The 16,293-nt window shown below is 43.7% G+C and overlaps 1 protein-coding gene across 1 annotated transcript; it reads left to right on the top strand.

Moving 5' to 3' along the window:
- Positions 1-15,891, top strand: mn1b (meningioma 1b). Its single transcript, XM_053325972.1, has 2 exons — positions 1-4,425; positions 15,617-15,891. The coding sequence occupies exons 1-2, from the start codon at positions 900-902 to the stop codon at positions 15,826-15,828; spliced, it is 3,738 nt and encodes a 1,245-aa protein (XP_053181947.1). The 5' UTR covers positions 1-899; the 3' UTR covers positions 15,829-15,891.
- Positions 15,892-16,293: the final 402 nt, after the last annotated feature.

Raw genomic sequence — 16,293 nt, 5'->3', positions numbered from 1 at the left:
CGCATCGGAGGCGCTTCACTGCAGAGCGCATTACCGGCAATGGGTGAAGGAAGCTGTCAAGGCGCTCCGTAGTTGTGGAGTTAAGGTAGTGCACGCTGCACAGCTCCGGGTTTGGGTCGCTCGGACCGGACGCTCCGGCTCTCCGGTGCTTAGTTTGGAGAGCAGTGTTCGTGGACTTTACATCACACTGGACTTTTGGCCACAAGCCTGCTCTGCAATCGTCGAGATTTTGAAGGACACCGTTGGGCATTATTTATTTGAGAAAGATTTGTGTGTCCCCCTCAAAGCCACAGAGATAGTTTTAACAATACGGCTCCAATTGGACTTTTTCCTTGTTTCCAGTATGGGACCTTATACAAAAAGGCGCTCTGGGACATTTGACATTGGACTGGAATAATGAATTAGATGTCAGAAATTATAATATTCCCCGTTCGGTCGCTTTAAATTCTACTGCGCTCTCCTGTTAGTTTGTTAGCAAGATGTTTGCCCTGAAGAAATGCGCCCAGAAAAACTTTGGAATATTATAGGTCACTCGTGCCGAAAGTTAGATAACAGTGTTATAAATGTGTTTACTTAATTAAAGACAAAAAAGAAGAGCGGCCAAGTGCACGCATAAATAAGGGAACGGGGACGCAATTTACGTGCGTATTTGGAAACAGTCTGTCCCCTCTTTCCTCCTCGTCCTTGGAGAAGTTGAAAAACAAAACAATGAGAATGTATTTGGTGAGTGTTAACATTTAAATAAGATAGGGCAGTTAAATCTGTAGTGTAATACATATCTTTGAATCGTTTTTTTGTATTTCTCTCTTTTTTTTTTTCTTTTGGGGACAGACGGAAAAACAGACAGTGTGCCGATGTCTGGCAAACTTGCCGTCATGTGGGATTGATTGCAGGGGAGTATGTTTGGGCTGGAGCAGTTTGGTTCTCAGATTAATAGCAGAAACCCTGGCCAGTCAGAGAGAAACATAAACCAGCCGAGACTGAACATGGGCTCCCATTATAAAGGCCCCGGTTTTCACGCTGGAGGCCCGCCGGGAGCCGTGGAACCCGGCATGGGCCCACTGAGTGAGCCGCAAATGCTCGGGCTTAATATGAACATGAACGGGGAACAGTACGGGGGCTTTCACCCGCGGGGCCACTCGGACATGCATGCAGGCGGCGGACTTCAGCAGCAGCAGCAAGGACCCATGCATGGATTTTTTAACAACCAGCAACCTCATCAAGGACATCCACACGGCCATCAACCTCACCCCCACCAACATCACCCCCACTTCAGTGGGAATTTTGGAGGCCCAGAGCCAGGGTCATCATGCCTGCATGGTGGCAGGCTAATGGGCTACAACAACAATGGCATGGGACCACAGCAGGGCTTTGGAGAAGGATTTGATCCTCTCGCTGAGGGACAGGCAGGTGATGGCTTTCCCCAACAGCAGCAGCAGCAACAGCGGCCTGGTAACATGCCTGACTTCCAACATCATGGGCCTCCCAGTGGCAGCCATGCTGTCCCTGCCCCCTGTCTACCCCTGGACCAGTCACCTAACAGGGCAGCATCCTTTCACGGTCTCCCCTCCTCCTCATCTTCCTCCTCAGAGTCTCATGGCCTGGAGCCTAGGCGGATGCCCAACCAGGGAGCTGTGGAGGGATTAGAATATAACTTCCCTAGTGAGCCTCCATCTGGACATTTTGATGTACCTGTATTTTCCCCATCAGAATCAGAATCTCAGTTACCCCATTTTGGGCCAGGAAGGCCAGTTCCCAGTGGGAATTTTCCAGGGAACCCGGGCATGCCACGGACACCAGGTATGCAGGCCATGTCTAAGGGACACCAGCCACCTCCACAGCCCCAGCAGCCTCAACATGGAGTGTTTTTTGAGCGTTTTGGAAATGGCCGGAAGGTGCCCGTGGGAATGGAGCCGGGGGTCAATGCGAGACATCCTCTCATGCAGCAGCAACAACAGGCTGGCTTGATAGCCAGACAGAACTCATGCCCCCCTGGCCTCCCCCGACCCCCTCAGGCTGAGCCCGGCTCCACTAACCCTAACATTCTGGACGGAGGGGTCATGATGCCTGGCCAACACAACCAGTTTGAATATCCCATTCACAGACTGGAAAATAGGGGTCTGCACCCCTATGGGGACCCAATGTTTAATATGCAACAGCCAGCTCCTCCTCCCTCCCAGCAGCCCCAAAATCAGAGGCTGCAACACTTTGACTCTCCTTATATGAACATGGCAAAAAGGCCTAGATTTGACTTTCCTAATGCACATGGTGGTGAAGGCTGGTGTGGTGGCATGGACAACCACCTCTCCCCTTCTGCCTACCCTGGACTGCCTGGAGAGTTCACCCCACCTGTAACTGAAGGTTTCCCACCAGGTCCCCTGCAGCATCCAGGGCCTGAGCAGCAGTCTCTGCAGCAGCGCCAGAATGCAGCCATGATGATAAAACAGATGGCTTCTCGCAACCAGCAGCAGAGGATGAGGCAGCCCAGTCTGCAGCAGCTGGGTCACCATGGTGATGTACCTCCTGGCCCCATGGCTCATGGAGGTCCAGTTGGGAGCATTTCTCAGCCCAACTTTGACAGGGATAATGGTGGCAGGATGCCCAACATTGATGGACAAAATCCTCATGTAACTCAGGAGAACTCCTGGTTCCAAGGGTCCCACCCACCAGGGGAGATGATGTCACGACGTATGGGTGGAGCAAGTAATGAATCAGGGCCCCATGACATGGGGCTACAGCAGAATGGGGCTGGTATGATGTTTAGGCCAGGCATGGGCATGCAGGAGCCCATGAGAATACCAGGAGATGGGCATGTACAGGCCCTCCATTCCCCGGGCATGCACTCACAGTTCAGCGGCAATATGGGCAACCTCTCACAAATGCAGTCACCAGGAGCAGGAACAGGGCATCCGAATGCACCAGCAGACAGGCGGCCAGCTGATTTCCCTGCACCTCCAATGGGAGCACAGCCAACGTTTCCCTATGGAGGGGCTAACCGTCAGGGGCCAGCCCACAGCGTTCCCCAGGGGGTGAACACCTCACCAGGGAGCTACCCTCCTCAGTCTGAGTTTCCCTCAGGCCAGCGGTCGTCTGTTAGTAAGCTTGGAGCCCTGTCCCTCGGGAACTTCAACAAAACCAGCACTAAAGACAGTGTTTTCGGCCAGAGCTGTCTGGCGGCCCTTTCTACGGCCTGCCAGAACATGATTGCAAGCCTAGGGGCCCCCAATCTCAACGTAACATTCAACAAGAAGAACCAAAATGAGGGCAAGCGAAAACTGAGTCAGACAGAGCAGGACATTAATAGCAGCACATCTAATGGGACTGGCAGTGCTGGTCCTGAATATTTTCAGAGCAGCACTTCCCAGAACAGCCAGATGCCTGGCACCGGGAATAGCAACTCTAAGCCTGCAAGTCAAAGCCAGACGGTGCAGGGGGAAGCCAGTGCCCTCTCCCCAAATTACAACATGGACGCTACCCCGTGCAGTGAGGGGAAGGCAACAACAGGGAGTGGGAGAGGGAGAGGGAGGAGAAAAAGAGACAGTGGACATGTGAGCCCTGGAATTTTTTTTTCCTCTGACAATGGTAACCCTGTTGTAAGTCCAGGCCAGCAGACCCCTTCAGCTGGCGTTGGGGAGAGGGGTGGGGGCACGCCCCATGAGAAACACCTCCAGTCACCCTCTTGGGGAAAAGGAGGTGAACTAATGTTGGGGGACCAGGGTGACCTGATGCCTTCTCTGGATAGTGGCATTCAAAGTGTTGCCAAGTCTGACAGTAGCTCACCAAGAGTGGATTTTCCTGATGATATCAGCACCCACTATGGCAACGAGGATGAGGTGTCCTCCAGCTCAGATGCAGGAGGGACCTCAGCCACCAAGCCTAATCGCAGCCCTATGATCACTGGCTCACCAAAAATGCAAAGAGGTGACCATGGATTGATAAATGGACAGAAGCCCCTAGCCATGGGCATTAACAATCTTTCTACCTCGACACCGGACAGCTATGGACTGAATGCTTGTGGGGGCACAGGGGCCAGTGGGGTAAGCCACCCAGGGACTCCTGGGGTGGAGCAGGTACGCACCCCATCCAGCACCTCTGGCCAGGAAGAAATCCATCCTCTGGAGATTCTGCAGGCCCAGATCCAGCTACAGCGGCAGCAATTCAGTATCTCTGAGGACCAGCCTCTGGCCATGAAGAATGGCAAAAAGAATGGCGACTGTCCCTCACAGAACGGAGACAATGAGCTGGCGAGCTGCAGTCCGGATGCTGGAAAGGGCTCAATGGGCACTATTGACCTTGACACCCTCATGGCAGAGCAGCACGCCACCTGGTACGTGCCCAGTGACAAGGCCATGATTGACGGGTCAGAGGATGACAAGGCCATGGGACCCTGGGAAAAAAATAAGAGCCAAAACAACAGTAAAGAAGGTAAATTCAACTTTCTTTTCATTTCTTTATTTGTATTTTGCCCACTTTTCTGTCTTTCTTTCTTTCTCTCTCTTTCTCTCTCTGCATGTCACACTCACTCTCACACATGCAAAACAGACTACATTTAGTGGTAACATTTTCTCATAAATGTAGTATATTTTCATTATTGAAATTATTTTTTATTCTATCTGAAATGCAGTGTAACAAAGCCTACAAAATAGGTGAAATGATTTGGTAGTACTGATAATTGAAGACCAATTGTCCATATTTTGTGAGCAGAAATAGTTGTCTCTGTTTAACTAGGGTCTTTGAATTTTAGAAGTGTAGTCTATAGGAAGATAATAAATTTAATAGTTCTGCCCATTCAAGTCTGGACAAAGAGGGAAAAAAAGAGATTAATCAGATTTTTCTTGTTAAATTAGGTCCATATTAGAGAATATTTAAAATGATTAAGTTAATGGTACAGTTTTAATTACCATTTAACTGAACAAAATAAGACTTGTATCTTCTCTACAATGTATTTTTGTATGTGTCTTCATTGTAGAGGCACTTCAAAAGAGCAGCTCAAGAAAAGTAAACAATTCCTGTGGTTCTTTATCTCGGTTTTCAGGGTGAACAACTACATTGAGAAGATTAATAGCTTTTTGAGGATATGCGTTTACGCAGCAGGGTTTCCCTTGCCTTGTTACGTGTTTGTTTTTGTTATTATCATGGGATAATACACAGCTGGTGAAAGTGGATTGATTTAAGATAGGCATAACAGGATTTCCAGGATTAAATATCATGTTGAAATTAATACAGTCATCAGTTTTAGTTATATTTTCTGTGGGAAATAGTTGTTTCAGAAACCATTTAATACAATTTAGAATTAAGTTTGAAACAGTAGTGTATTTATTATTTTGTAAACTATATTTTGCTGTTATTTATTATTATTTTTTATTCCTTAATGATATTATCTAACTTATCCAATTAGTGTAAAATAAGTTGGGAATCATTTACAGCAAATTGTGAAAGTTTCTTAAGGAAAACTGAACGTCATCTGGCCTAAAGGCATAGGCATTTCACTAGGCGGTGATATTATTAAAATCTTCAGACATTTTTAAACGAAGTATTATCCAAATGTTTTCACAGTGGCTATAAATCAAAAAGCAAATAAACTCACTGTTGCGTTGTTCAGCTGCGGATACAATTATTCTTCATACATAATTCTAATTAAGAATAATAATAACAATAATAATAATAATAATGATGATAGTAATAATAATAATAATAATAATAATAATAATAATGGTAGTAATATTAATAGAAATACTACTGCTACTATGGCTACTAAAAATAACAACTGTTATCATTATTTTTATTATTAGTGTTACTATTATGATAATATTAATTCTTATTATTATTATTATTTTTATTATTATTATTATTAAAAGTTACAGTTGTTTAATCATTAGTATTAATTTTGTGCTTTAATTGTAACAAGTTGTATGCATGAGAATTAGACAAGTTGTATTTATCAGGGTGTGTTTTATGTGTGTAGTGTGTGCCTTTTCTTTCTTTCTTTTTTTCTTCAAATAATATTTAAATAAAGTAGTAGACAGACATGGCTGACATTGCTATATAAAAATGTATTTAAAAGGGAGCTTTCCACTATCAGGGTTAAGGTACCGAGAGGCCTGTGCGTGTATGGATATACAATCATGTGAATATATGTGCTAGGCGCTGTCTACTGCGTCTCCAGTGCCTCTTTGTTCTGATCAGTGCGGGTGTAGAGAGTCGCGGGGGCGCGCACCACGCGGAGTCTGGACTCCAGGCGCATTGTTTATATGAGACTGAGCACAGAATGTCTGGTAGAAACAGAGATGCTATTACTTCGAAGGAGCACTCTACCATTTTGACTTAAGCAGAAGGCTAATTTCACTGGTCACACTAAATTTAAATCAATAGAAAAATAACCCAATATTTAGCCTGGATTATGAAAACTAGTACATTCCACCCCGTCCAGTGATTTGCTTTCACCATAATTGGTCGTTCGTCTCTCAGATAAGTTAGTGGAGAAATGACAACATTTTTGAACGCTGTGGCTTTTTTTGTTCCAGTGATTTCTTCCCATGGTTATTCACAGGAGATGTAACTGAGTTCTGCTAATTTATGAAAACAAGAGTGTCATGGGGTGTAATAAAAAATCCCACTGATGCTTGGGAGTGATAAGTAACATCATTACTTTTGATACTGATTAATGGGTATTCTTTTGACAGGGAACCACAACACTGATAGGCAGTCAGCCACAGTTACCCTGTTGCATTTACACAAAAAGCAATAAGCAGAAAAAAGCAAGCATTGTCTATTTTCTGCTCCTCTCCTCTCGTCTCCTCTCCTCTCCTCTCCTCCTCTCCTCTCCTCTCCTCTCTCCTCTCTCCTCTCTCCTCTCCTCTCCTGCCTCTCTCAGCCCTCCCTGCATGGACATGAGGCATGCAGCTCTGGAGCGATCGATAGCTAGTTAGCACAAATCACGGCTCCTGACAGTTTCTCATTTGAGTGCTTCAGACAGCAAAGATGAAAAAAGGGTGGAGGTGTATTTGGGAGGGGTGGGGGATTTTGAGATTGAATCTGATGCTCAGGCTACACAGAAGGGAGCAAAATAACATAATAATTTAAGATAAGTCATAGCCCACAGTGTAGCTCCATAAGAGCCAACATCCCACAGGCTTTTCACACTGTAAAAATATCCACCTCAACCAGTCAGTCAAGTTTTAAGTCCTCGTCTTGTGAACAAAAATCTGCCTCACTGACACTGATTTAAAGGCAGGCCACTTCGTTAGACTATTACTAACTGTGATTTGATCAAGAACATTTTTAATATATGATCATTTTAATTAGAATTTAGTTGTTTTGTTTTTCCAATGACTGATTTTTTTGCCCCATTTTCTGTAAGAGGAAATCATATTTTAATTGTCGCCAGTTAAAGATGACATGACCGGTGTGTATAAATCTATATGAATTTTTTTTTTTTTTTTTTTTTTTGCAGTGGAACCATTCTGAACTGTTATATAAGTGTAACATGTATGATAGGACAATTGTTTTCTAAAGTTATAGACATAATATTTTTTGATGTGCAGCATTAAGTTTTTTCTTCCAGATGAAATGGTTCTCTACTTATTCACTGCCAAAAGCCACTGGCACTGTTAATTGTATTTATTCTTAAACAATTCACATTCTATTTCATCATTAAGTTCAATAATGAAACACAATAATTAATACATTGTTTTCACATAAATACAATATTCAGATTTCCTAATAAAAAAATAGAAATGTAATTGAAATGTGGTGAATTTAAATTATTATAACTGTGAGCACTTTTTTTTTTCAAATTAAAATTTTTAGATAAGTTGTGAGTTTAGTTGTGCACAATTGCAACTCATACACAGCTTCTTCTTGTATTAGATGTGTTGTTGGGGAGAGTTTAAGGTTTGTTAAGATAGTATTGACCCAAAGCGTGCATGGGGTGTTAACTTTAACTACTTGAGGACTGAAACTGGGGAATTATGGAGTTGCACAGGAGTTTGCTTCAGATGAGGTGATGCCAGTGAAAGTGAAAGAGTTGGAGGTGAAGAGTCAGTTTGATTGTATGAGGTAAAAATTTGTATCACCCCCCCCCCCCCCCCCCCCCCCCAAAAAAAAAAATGCAGCTAGACTATTCAGTGTGGAGTTTTTTGAAACTCCAGAGGGACCCCAGAGTGTTTGTATTAAGGCCATTTAACGCTATGAGAAACACAACACTTCAGTTTAGAAATTCACCACTATTCCTTTTTTTGTACACTGAATTTTTACAGCAATAAAAAGTGAAAATGTGCGCATTCATAGAGGAGCTGTATTTTCAGTGTTCACCCAGTGCACCCCAGCTCAAACTGTCTGTGGTCCCCATGTGCTTGTTTAGAGTGATGCGTGCTGCACTAATGGACCCCTTCGGACCCCGTGTTTGGCCTCCTCTCTCTGTGACAGCATATAGCTCAAGTTTTTCACCAAGGCACAGTAGTACTTGCTGCTGTAAACTCCCAAAGCTGCAAGGAGTTGAGGTGTACATGAGCAACTTTCCCTTTGTACAGTGTCAGTTAATATTATTTCCCCTCAAAAAAGATATATTTTACGCACTTCCTCTTCCCTTCTCTTCTGTATATCTTAGCCAGAAGCTGACCGTTCATTTGGAAACTCATGCATGGTCTTGATAACACGCAACCAGCAGGCATAGGAAGTGATTCAGTTCTTTTTATTTTTACTTTTTTACTGGTTTTGCCACACACACTTGCATGAATTTTTTTTCTCTGCAAGCGCAGTTCACACTTCACAGTTGACCCTGTAGAATAGTTTCATGCTTCACTCTGACTAATCAGTCCTTAAACAGCTCTAATAATGATCAAATCTCTGTCGCTCTGACTTTGACAGGTTTGAAAAGAGGGAACTTGCATCTTACCACACCTACTAGAAAGCACTTAAATCCACAGAAAGAGCCGTATTGATATTTCACCATCGAGAACGCTCCTGTGAGACTACCTGCCTTTGACATTTCAGCACGACAACAACCCCACAAATCACACCAGTAATTTCTATTTCCTTTTTCTAAAAAAAGAATAAAGTGATTGGCACGTGCTTGAATGTGGCAAAAACAGCTCGGGGCAGTCTATGTTCTTTACCTGTCATTACAAGGTGTTTCATATTGGCTTTTTCAACAACACACACCAAGCCTATCACACACTCCTGCACCGCAGTAATGATAATCATTATGATAATCATAGCAATTAGCCTTGGTAATATTGTGTCCAAAAGCCATAATTCATCCTCAGGCGACTCCTGTAAGTTGACTTGGTTATTGACGGGTTCATCTTGGATACAAAGAGGAGCTACTTTATGTCTACATGTGCTGATTTCAGCACCATAAATACATTGTTGTAGTGACAGCATGATGTTTCAGAAACTCATGTCCTCCCAAGCAAAATGATCCCCGGTGAGGTCTTAAAAATCTGTATTATTTTTAGTCTTGGTGCTTGTTGTTTTTTTTTCTTCTTTTTTCTTTCCTGTGTGTGTGTGTGTGTGTGTGTGTGTGTGTGTGTGTGTGTGTGTGTGTGCGTGCGTGCGTGCTCATATTTGCATGTGAGTATGTGACGAAGGGCAGGTTTGTAGACACTGCAACTTGATAGTGTGGATTTGTCAGCTGTAGACATAAAGTTTGATTTATTTAGACTCGGTGTCAGGCTCACAGCTTCAACTCCTGATCTCAGGTGTCTCGCTTGGTAGAACACGCATCGCTTAATTCTAATGTGTAGAAATATTTAAGAGTATTTACTTAACTTGTAAATAGTGCAGGACTGAAAAATGCCTGATTGTGCGTTTAAAATGGTTGGAATTTAAGATGGCGTTTGCGTATGTGTGTGTATGTATGCATTTGTTTGTTTATATAGTTTGTGTGTGTGTGTGTGTGTGTGTGTGTGTGTGTGTGTGTGTGTGTGTGTGTGTGTGTGTGTGTGTGTGTGCGCGCGCGTGCATATATGCTCTCTGTTCCTGTGCTTTTGCAAGACATAGAGCTCTAGTGACAGTCAAAGGAAGCCTATTAAAGAACCGTGCTTGTGACTGATGAAGAGAGAAAGAGATGAACAAAGGTGTCAGGCCTTTTTGCTTGCTGGATTTTCAACTCTTCAAAATAGCAGCTCATCCGGTGTTTTGTTTTCCCTGGGGAAGGGTGTTAGAATAAAATAAAACTTGTCTCAGCATGTGGTAAATATTCTCCTTGGATAGAGCAGAGAAGCTGAATTTATCTGGGTGATGCAGGGGATGAGGAGTTCCAACTCTTGGATATATGTGACATGCCTCCAAATGTCCACTGTCTTGTTGAATGGCTGCCAGAGAAAAAAAAAAAAAAAAAAACTCCAGTAAGGTGTCCTGGGCTCGGGATACAAGTGCAGCTTTTAAATGGTGTGTGTGTGTTCAGGTTTCAAGAGCTGTAGGTGTTGTCATGCTGCCAACAGCCGTTATATTATTTGCAATACAGGTAGTCGTCAGGCGCCTTTAATTTGTATTAAGGAATTGACAAATGAGTTATGACATTGGAGCTGTTTCTCCTGAGAGACAGAAGTAGAGTGTGATGGAGTGAAAGAGAAAGTGAGAGAGATAGAGAGAAGTTGGGGTTTTTTGTTTCAGGGAACATCTGTAGTTTCGCTCATGGGGCAAGTGGCTGGGTAATAGCTACCATTTGCATTTACGGAAAAAAAATAATTAAAATCAGTTTCATGCTCCATGAGTATTGTTGGTTCTTGTCTGTATCTTGTAAAAACAGATTTATATCTCTATTTAAAATATGTTCCCCTCTTAATAATGTAACAAGTTAACACACATCAGCCGAAAACTAAATTCAGTTTTGAATTATTTGTATTAAATTACTCTGATTTAAAATTATTATTATTATTATTATTATTATTATTATTATTATTATTTTGCAGTGCCTAGAACAGAATTTATAATAACACATTTTTATCATTTTTATCAAAAACAAAAGCTGTCTGTCAAACTGGTGCTCCTAATCCCCAAATTATCACGGTTTGTCTCGTGTGGTTGACCTTTTCTAAAAAGCTGAAAACATAAAAAACAAAGTGTGTAGCACTCAGCTGAAACAAAATAGAGACAGTGAAGTAGATCAATATGTCACTGACTTGGATGACATGCCGGACAGGTCCTGGACATGGTTGTGAGTTATGAAGGAGGCACTAAATCACTTTCCATGTTCTGATTTGTGTCTGGTTTCCTAAGCACTTCTTGTGGCCTGGGGGGGAGGTGTGTGTGTATGTGTGTGTGTGTGTGGGGATGAGTATGAGGGGATGGGAATGGGTGTGTTGCTAGAGAGAAGGTAACGAATGCTGGGGGCAAAGCCTGCCTGGGCAAGTTTTTCCTTTTTTTCCCCCCCTTTATGTTGCAGGCCGGAGAACAGAGAGGAAATTCAAACCAAAATAACCCCTGTGCCCTTGCCTGAGAAATGTGCCCCCCTCTCCCTCCCGATATCCTCCCTGCTCTGAGGGAAAGGTCACACTACGGCAGTTGGGTGGAGTTTGGGGGCTTGCACAGAGCCTTACATGCCCCCCTACCAACCCTGGGGCATGGGATACCTGAGACAACACCTTTTGTTAACTTCTGTACACATAATTACAACTTTCTTGAATATACCTGTACTTGAGGGACATTATTTGATTTTGTAGCTGTCTTAGTTACTCCTGGTCATTTTTTGGCTCCCACCAGCAAGTCCTGTGACTGTGAAGAGACAATATATATTAGTCGAGGGTTGAAATCCGACTTTTTATCTTCCTCTTTTTTCTTTTCTTTTTTTTTAATCTGACATTCTCTGTGGATTGTGACGGATGTTTTGTGCTGACAAAGACAGAATCCTCACACAGAGCCATAGTGGTGGTTGTTATGCTAAAGGAATCTGACCTGATGTCACACACTGTCATAGGAACGGAGGCCTTTGGGTGTTTTTGTCAGCGAGAGGAGCATTCTGATTGGGCTGGTTTGTGTTCAGAGAGGATGGGGTCATGCCCTCGGGAGCATAAGGTTAAAGGTGAAGTGTCATCATGGACGTAGAGCTTGGGATAGAAAGGGCAGAGGCCTGCCGCATGGGATTCTGGGGCCTGGGAAATCAATGTGACGGCACTGAGGAACTAGCACCAAAAAAAAAAAGGCTTTGTAAATTCAAACTGTCTCATGCACACTTTATTTTCTTCCTTTGCCACAATCTATTTGCCATTAGATAAATACATTTCATCCAGCTTCTTTTCTGCTCTACTTATTGTACAAATAGTCACAATATCTGTGTCAACTTCAAAGGTAACTGAGCTGTAGCTTTTAAGATTAATTAAAAAAACTAATTGCACACTGTAACACTTACTATTAAATTGCAGAAAAATACAGTCTCTAAGCCGCCATTGTTTACCTCCCTGCATTGCTTAGAGTGTGTTGAGTGTGTGTGGTATGACATGTAAACCCGTGTCAGGCCGTCAGCTCCTAGACACATTTGTGTCATCCAGACAACCAGAGCTGTGCGCTGTGCTCCCTGCTTTCATGGCATTCGAAGCTCTGCTCATCTCTGTAAATCGTCTCTGGCTGTGTATGTGAGACAGCTCCAAAACCCTGCTCTTGTGTGTGTGTTGGTGTGTGTGTGTGTGTGTGTGTGTGTGTGTGAGAGCATCATCACCACACACTGAATAACAAAGTACTGCACTTGGGGCGAGAGATATAGCGATATAACTGCATCACATTAAATTCTGTATTTACTTAACACGTCACTGTGGTAATCTTTTCTGGCTGTAATGTGGTTAAGGATATTTAGGTGCATGTGTGACTGCTCAGCGCAGCTGCTTCTGCTGTTAGTGTTCCCTTTTTATTAGGTATTTCCCCCCCTCGCTTGTTGATGCTAAGCACTTGTTCCCCTCAGATGAATAGGCTATTATTGAGATATTACCGTGGATATGAATTCTATGTTAGTCAGTGAACAGCCATAACAAGATAGATTTTATTGAAAAAAAAAAAAGATTTCCCTGCTTTTAAAATGTCATGGTGATTTGGGATTTAGACTTGTGTGATGTAGAATTTCACACTGCCATTTCCACTTTTGAACAAATACGCTGCCATGGATAATGCTTACAATTTAAGTGTAGTGTCTTGATTTTTCCATAAAAATTACATCCCTTGAATCCCCTTTAGCTACCCTATAATACTGGGTGATATTTTAATCCTGTGGTGGTCAAGTATTTGGCTTACTTTACAAGTGGTGGTATTATCACAAATGGCAAATAACTGAACAAAAATCAGTCTGTTCAGTAAGGCTGCACAAGCTTGAAGAAATGGAGAAAAAAAGTATTTATCCTTTTGACTGCAATGTTAAATAGTGTTTTTATAGTCAAACACAAAAATAACTGTTTTTATACGGTCTCCAATGTGCATGTGCATTATAAAAAGCGATACATTTGTGAGTATGTGTGTGTAAGAAAAGAGAGATATCATGTTTGAAATCTGAACTATGTGTATTTTTTGTCAGTGTATTTTCCATTCTTGTCCTTGCACTGAAGCTGGGGGATGTGTCTAGCTGAGATCGTTTGTGTGTGTAGGCGCGTCCATATGTATGCAGCCGTGTGTGTGTGCGTGCATGTGGAGCAGCATCTGAGGGGTTGGTGTGGATATGGCAGCGGCAGCGGCGGCAGTGGTTGGCGTGTTGTGAGTTTTTGGCTGTGCATGTTGTCAGTTTGCTGTGTGTCAGCAGTGAGCCAGGGGAACGCTTGGCTGCCTATTCAGGCCGGTGCGGACCCTGCTGTGCCCAGCTAGCATGAGCTGCTGGCGGGTGCTGGAGGGCACAGCGCTGGGAAGAGGGAGTGTGAGTGGGTGGTGGGGTGAAGGGGGGATAATACTGGCAGGGGGCGGGGATCCGCCATGCTGAGGTGTATGACTGGACCCTCTGGCAAATGTTAGATCTTGTCACCGCCACCACCAACACTGCTCTAAATCCTCATTTCTCCCTTACCCCCCGCCACCCTCAACCCCCACTTACACAGTGTCTCTCCTCCTTGGAAAGGAGATGGAGAGAGAGAGAGAAATTTATAGAGACCGGCGTCAGAGAGACAAACGAAACAGGGAACAACGGGAGGCTTGGCTGCCTGACCTTTTACCAAATCCCCCCACTTTTCCATTCCAGTGGTCGCGGCCCAGACAGGCTGGGGGCAAGCCTGCCTCACTGCCTGCATGTCTGTCTGCCTGCCTGCCTCTCTTGGTTGTCCTAGCTGCCTGGCCTGGCTTGGGTTGGTCTCCTCCTCTCTGGCTGTGTTTTGTTAACACTGTCTCACTGCTGCCACAGGGCTTGTGAAAAAAAAGAGAGGGAGGGAGATGAAAACAGTAACCAAAAAAACTCTAAGTTGCAGAAAAAGATGAGCTAAAGAGAAGAAATAGGATTGTGCAAAATATCGTGGTCGGCGCGATGTTTCTCTTTTCTCTTAGGTGAGCAGCAGACTGACTGGAGTGTTGTGATCTGCAGCCTCTGTGCCCAGACTGCCGTCTATCACAGCCTCTCCCTTCTCTGACACATGTAACTCAGCTTGTCAGAGCTGTTTTCCGCCTGTCTCTACACTCAGACACCAAGTTGTCCCTATACCTTAAAGCTACGTGTCTTTGTGCTGCACACTGATCCGTTTCAACAATCCACATGGAGCAAGGCAGCATTATGTTTTGTGTGGTAAGGAGATGGGAGAATAAGCGGACTGATTTTACTGAAGGATCCCTAACATCTTCACATATGCTTTCTTTGTGCTCGGGGCTTGCTTGGAGGCAAAACCCAAAGCACAGGATGCAAACTTGTGTCATAACACATAACCCCTCGATTACCTCTTTCCGAGGTGTGTCTTCTTCAAAACTTTTCTTCATTTCTGCCCCTCTGCTGCTTCAGTATGCTACAGCCTGTGTTGGCAGATGAGGTGTGACGCTGTGCTTTTATGTATAGTTTAGCAAGCATTTCCTGTCCTCGTCAATCTTCCCCTTGACTAATTTTTTTTCGTTACACGGCACAAAGTGATTTTTCTCCATATGTGAAGCATGCATCTCAGGTGTCAGCATTAACTCTGTAGCACTGCAGATTTTTTTAATATGATGTATAATCAACCAGTGTATAGATTTTCTGGAGGCTTGGTGCAACCATTTAATATGAGGCTCCACACCTTGGTGACACAGGGTCGATACCGTGGCATGGTCATTATGCCAGTAAATTGGGTCAAGCAGGGTTAAAGGTCAGTTTTGTCAGTGCCCTTTGACCCTCTGACTGAAGGTCATGCAGGAGCGCTCCAGATTTGCACGCCTGACTGAGAGCAAATGAAAGTGTGTATGTTTGTGTGTGTGTGCGTTTTCACATGTGTATATCAAGCTTGAGGAGGAGTGTGAGGAGAGGAGGCTTTGCTTACAGCCTCCTTTTTCGGGTCGTATTGATGGGGAGGTGGAATAGTGTTGAATTAATTTCACAGTGCAGATTTAGAGTGGGATGTGAAAATGACACTGGTTTAATTAAAAGTGTGTATTTTAAAAGGTTCATCTGTATCAAAGGATGCCAATTTCTTGAAGCTGGTTTTCATTTTTACACCTTCTTCATCTTTTTCTTCTTTGTGCTTTTCTGCAGAATCAGAGCTGTCCCAGAGTAAGGCTGGAGTTGGGGCCCCTGGGGCCGGAGGAGGTGGGAGCAACGGAGGGAACCACCTGCAGTGCCTGTCCGTTCACTGCACAGACGAGCTGGGGGACAGTAAGGGCCGAGGGGGGCCTGTCTCCTCCTGGCGCTCTCTCCACTCTGATATCTCCAACCGATTTGGGACATTTGTGGCCGCACTGACTTGAATGAAAAGCTGGCCGAACAGGAAGAAGGAAAAAAGATCACAAAATTAGAAGAAGAAGAAGAAGAAGAAGGAAAGCTTCAGACACAAAAAATGAAATGAAAAATGACAATGATGATGATGATGATAAGGTGTCGATGAGGCAACTGCAAGCAGCTCTTGCCTGTTCAGGGAGAGAAAGACATTTACACTCATAAAAACAAACATGACACACACACACACACACACAAACAAACAAACAAACAAACAAACAAACAAGCAAACACACACACGCACATACACACGCAAATACCATGTTTTTTCTGATACTTGCAGTCACACTTTAGGACACTCTCTCACATACTGCTGGACAATACAGCGCGGGCTTTACTCAACATTGCCCACATCTGGAAAACCTCAAATCAATTTTTTCCCTTTATTTTCTTTTTTGAAGAAAAATAAAGAAATGTCAGAGGAGGAGAATAAAAAA

Source organism: Scomber japonicus, chromosome 9 (genome assembly GCF_027409825.1).
Source record: "Scomber japonicus isolate fScoJap1 chromosome 9, fScoJap1.pri, whole genome shotgun sequence".
NCBI classification, from domain to species: Eukaryota; Metazoa; Chordata; class Actinopteri; order Scombriformes; family Scombridae; genus Scomber; species Scomber japonicus.
This window is presented reverse-complemented; position numbering and strand designations above follow the sequence as displayed.

Bases quoted from the DNA above. Each gene is read 5' to 3' on its own strand.
- mn1b (XM_053325972.1), top strand. From the start codon at position 900: ATGTTTGGGCTGGAGCAGTTTGGTTCTCAGATTAATAGCAGAAACCCT. The intron at 4,426-15,616 runs GTAAATTCAACT...GCTTTTCTGCAG, and splicing joins CCAAAACAACAGTAAAGAAG to AATCAGAGCTGTCCCAGAGT.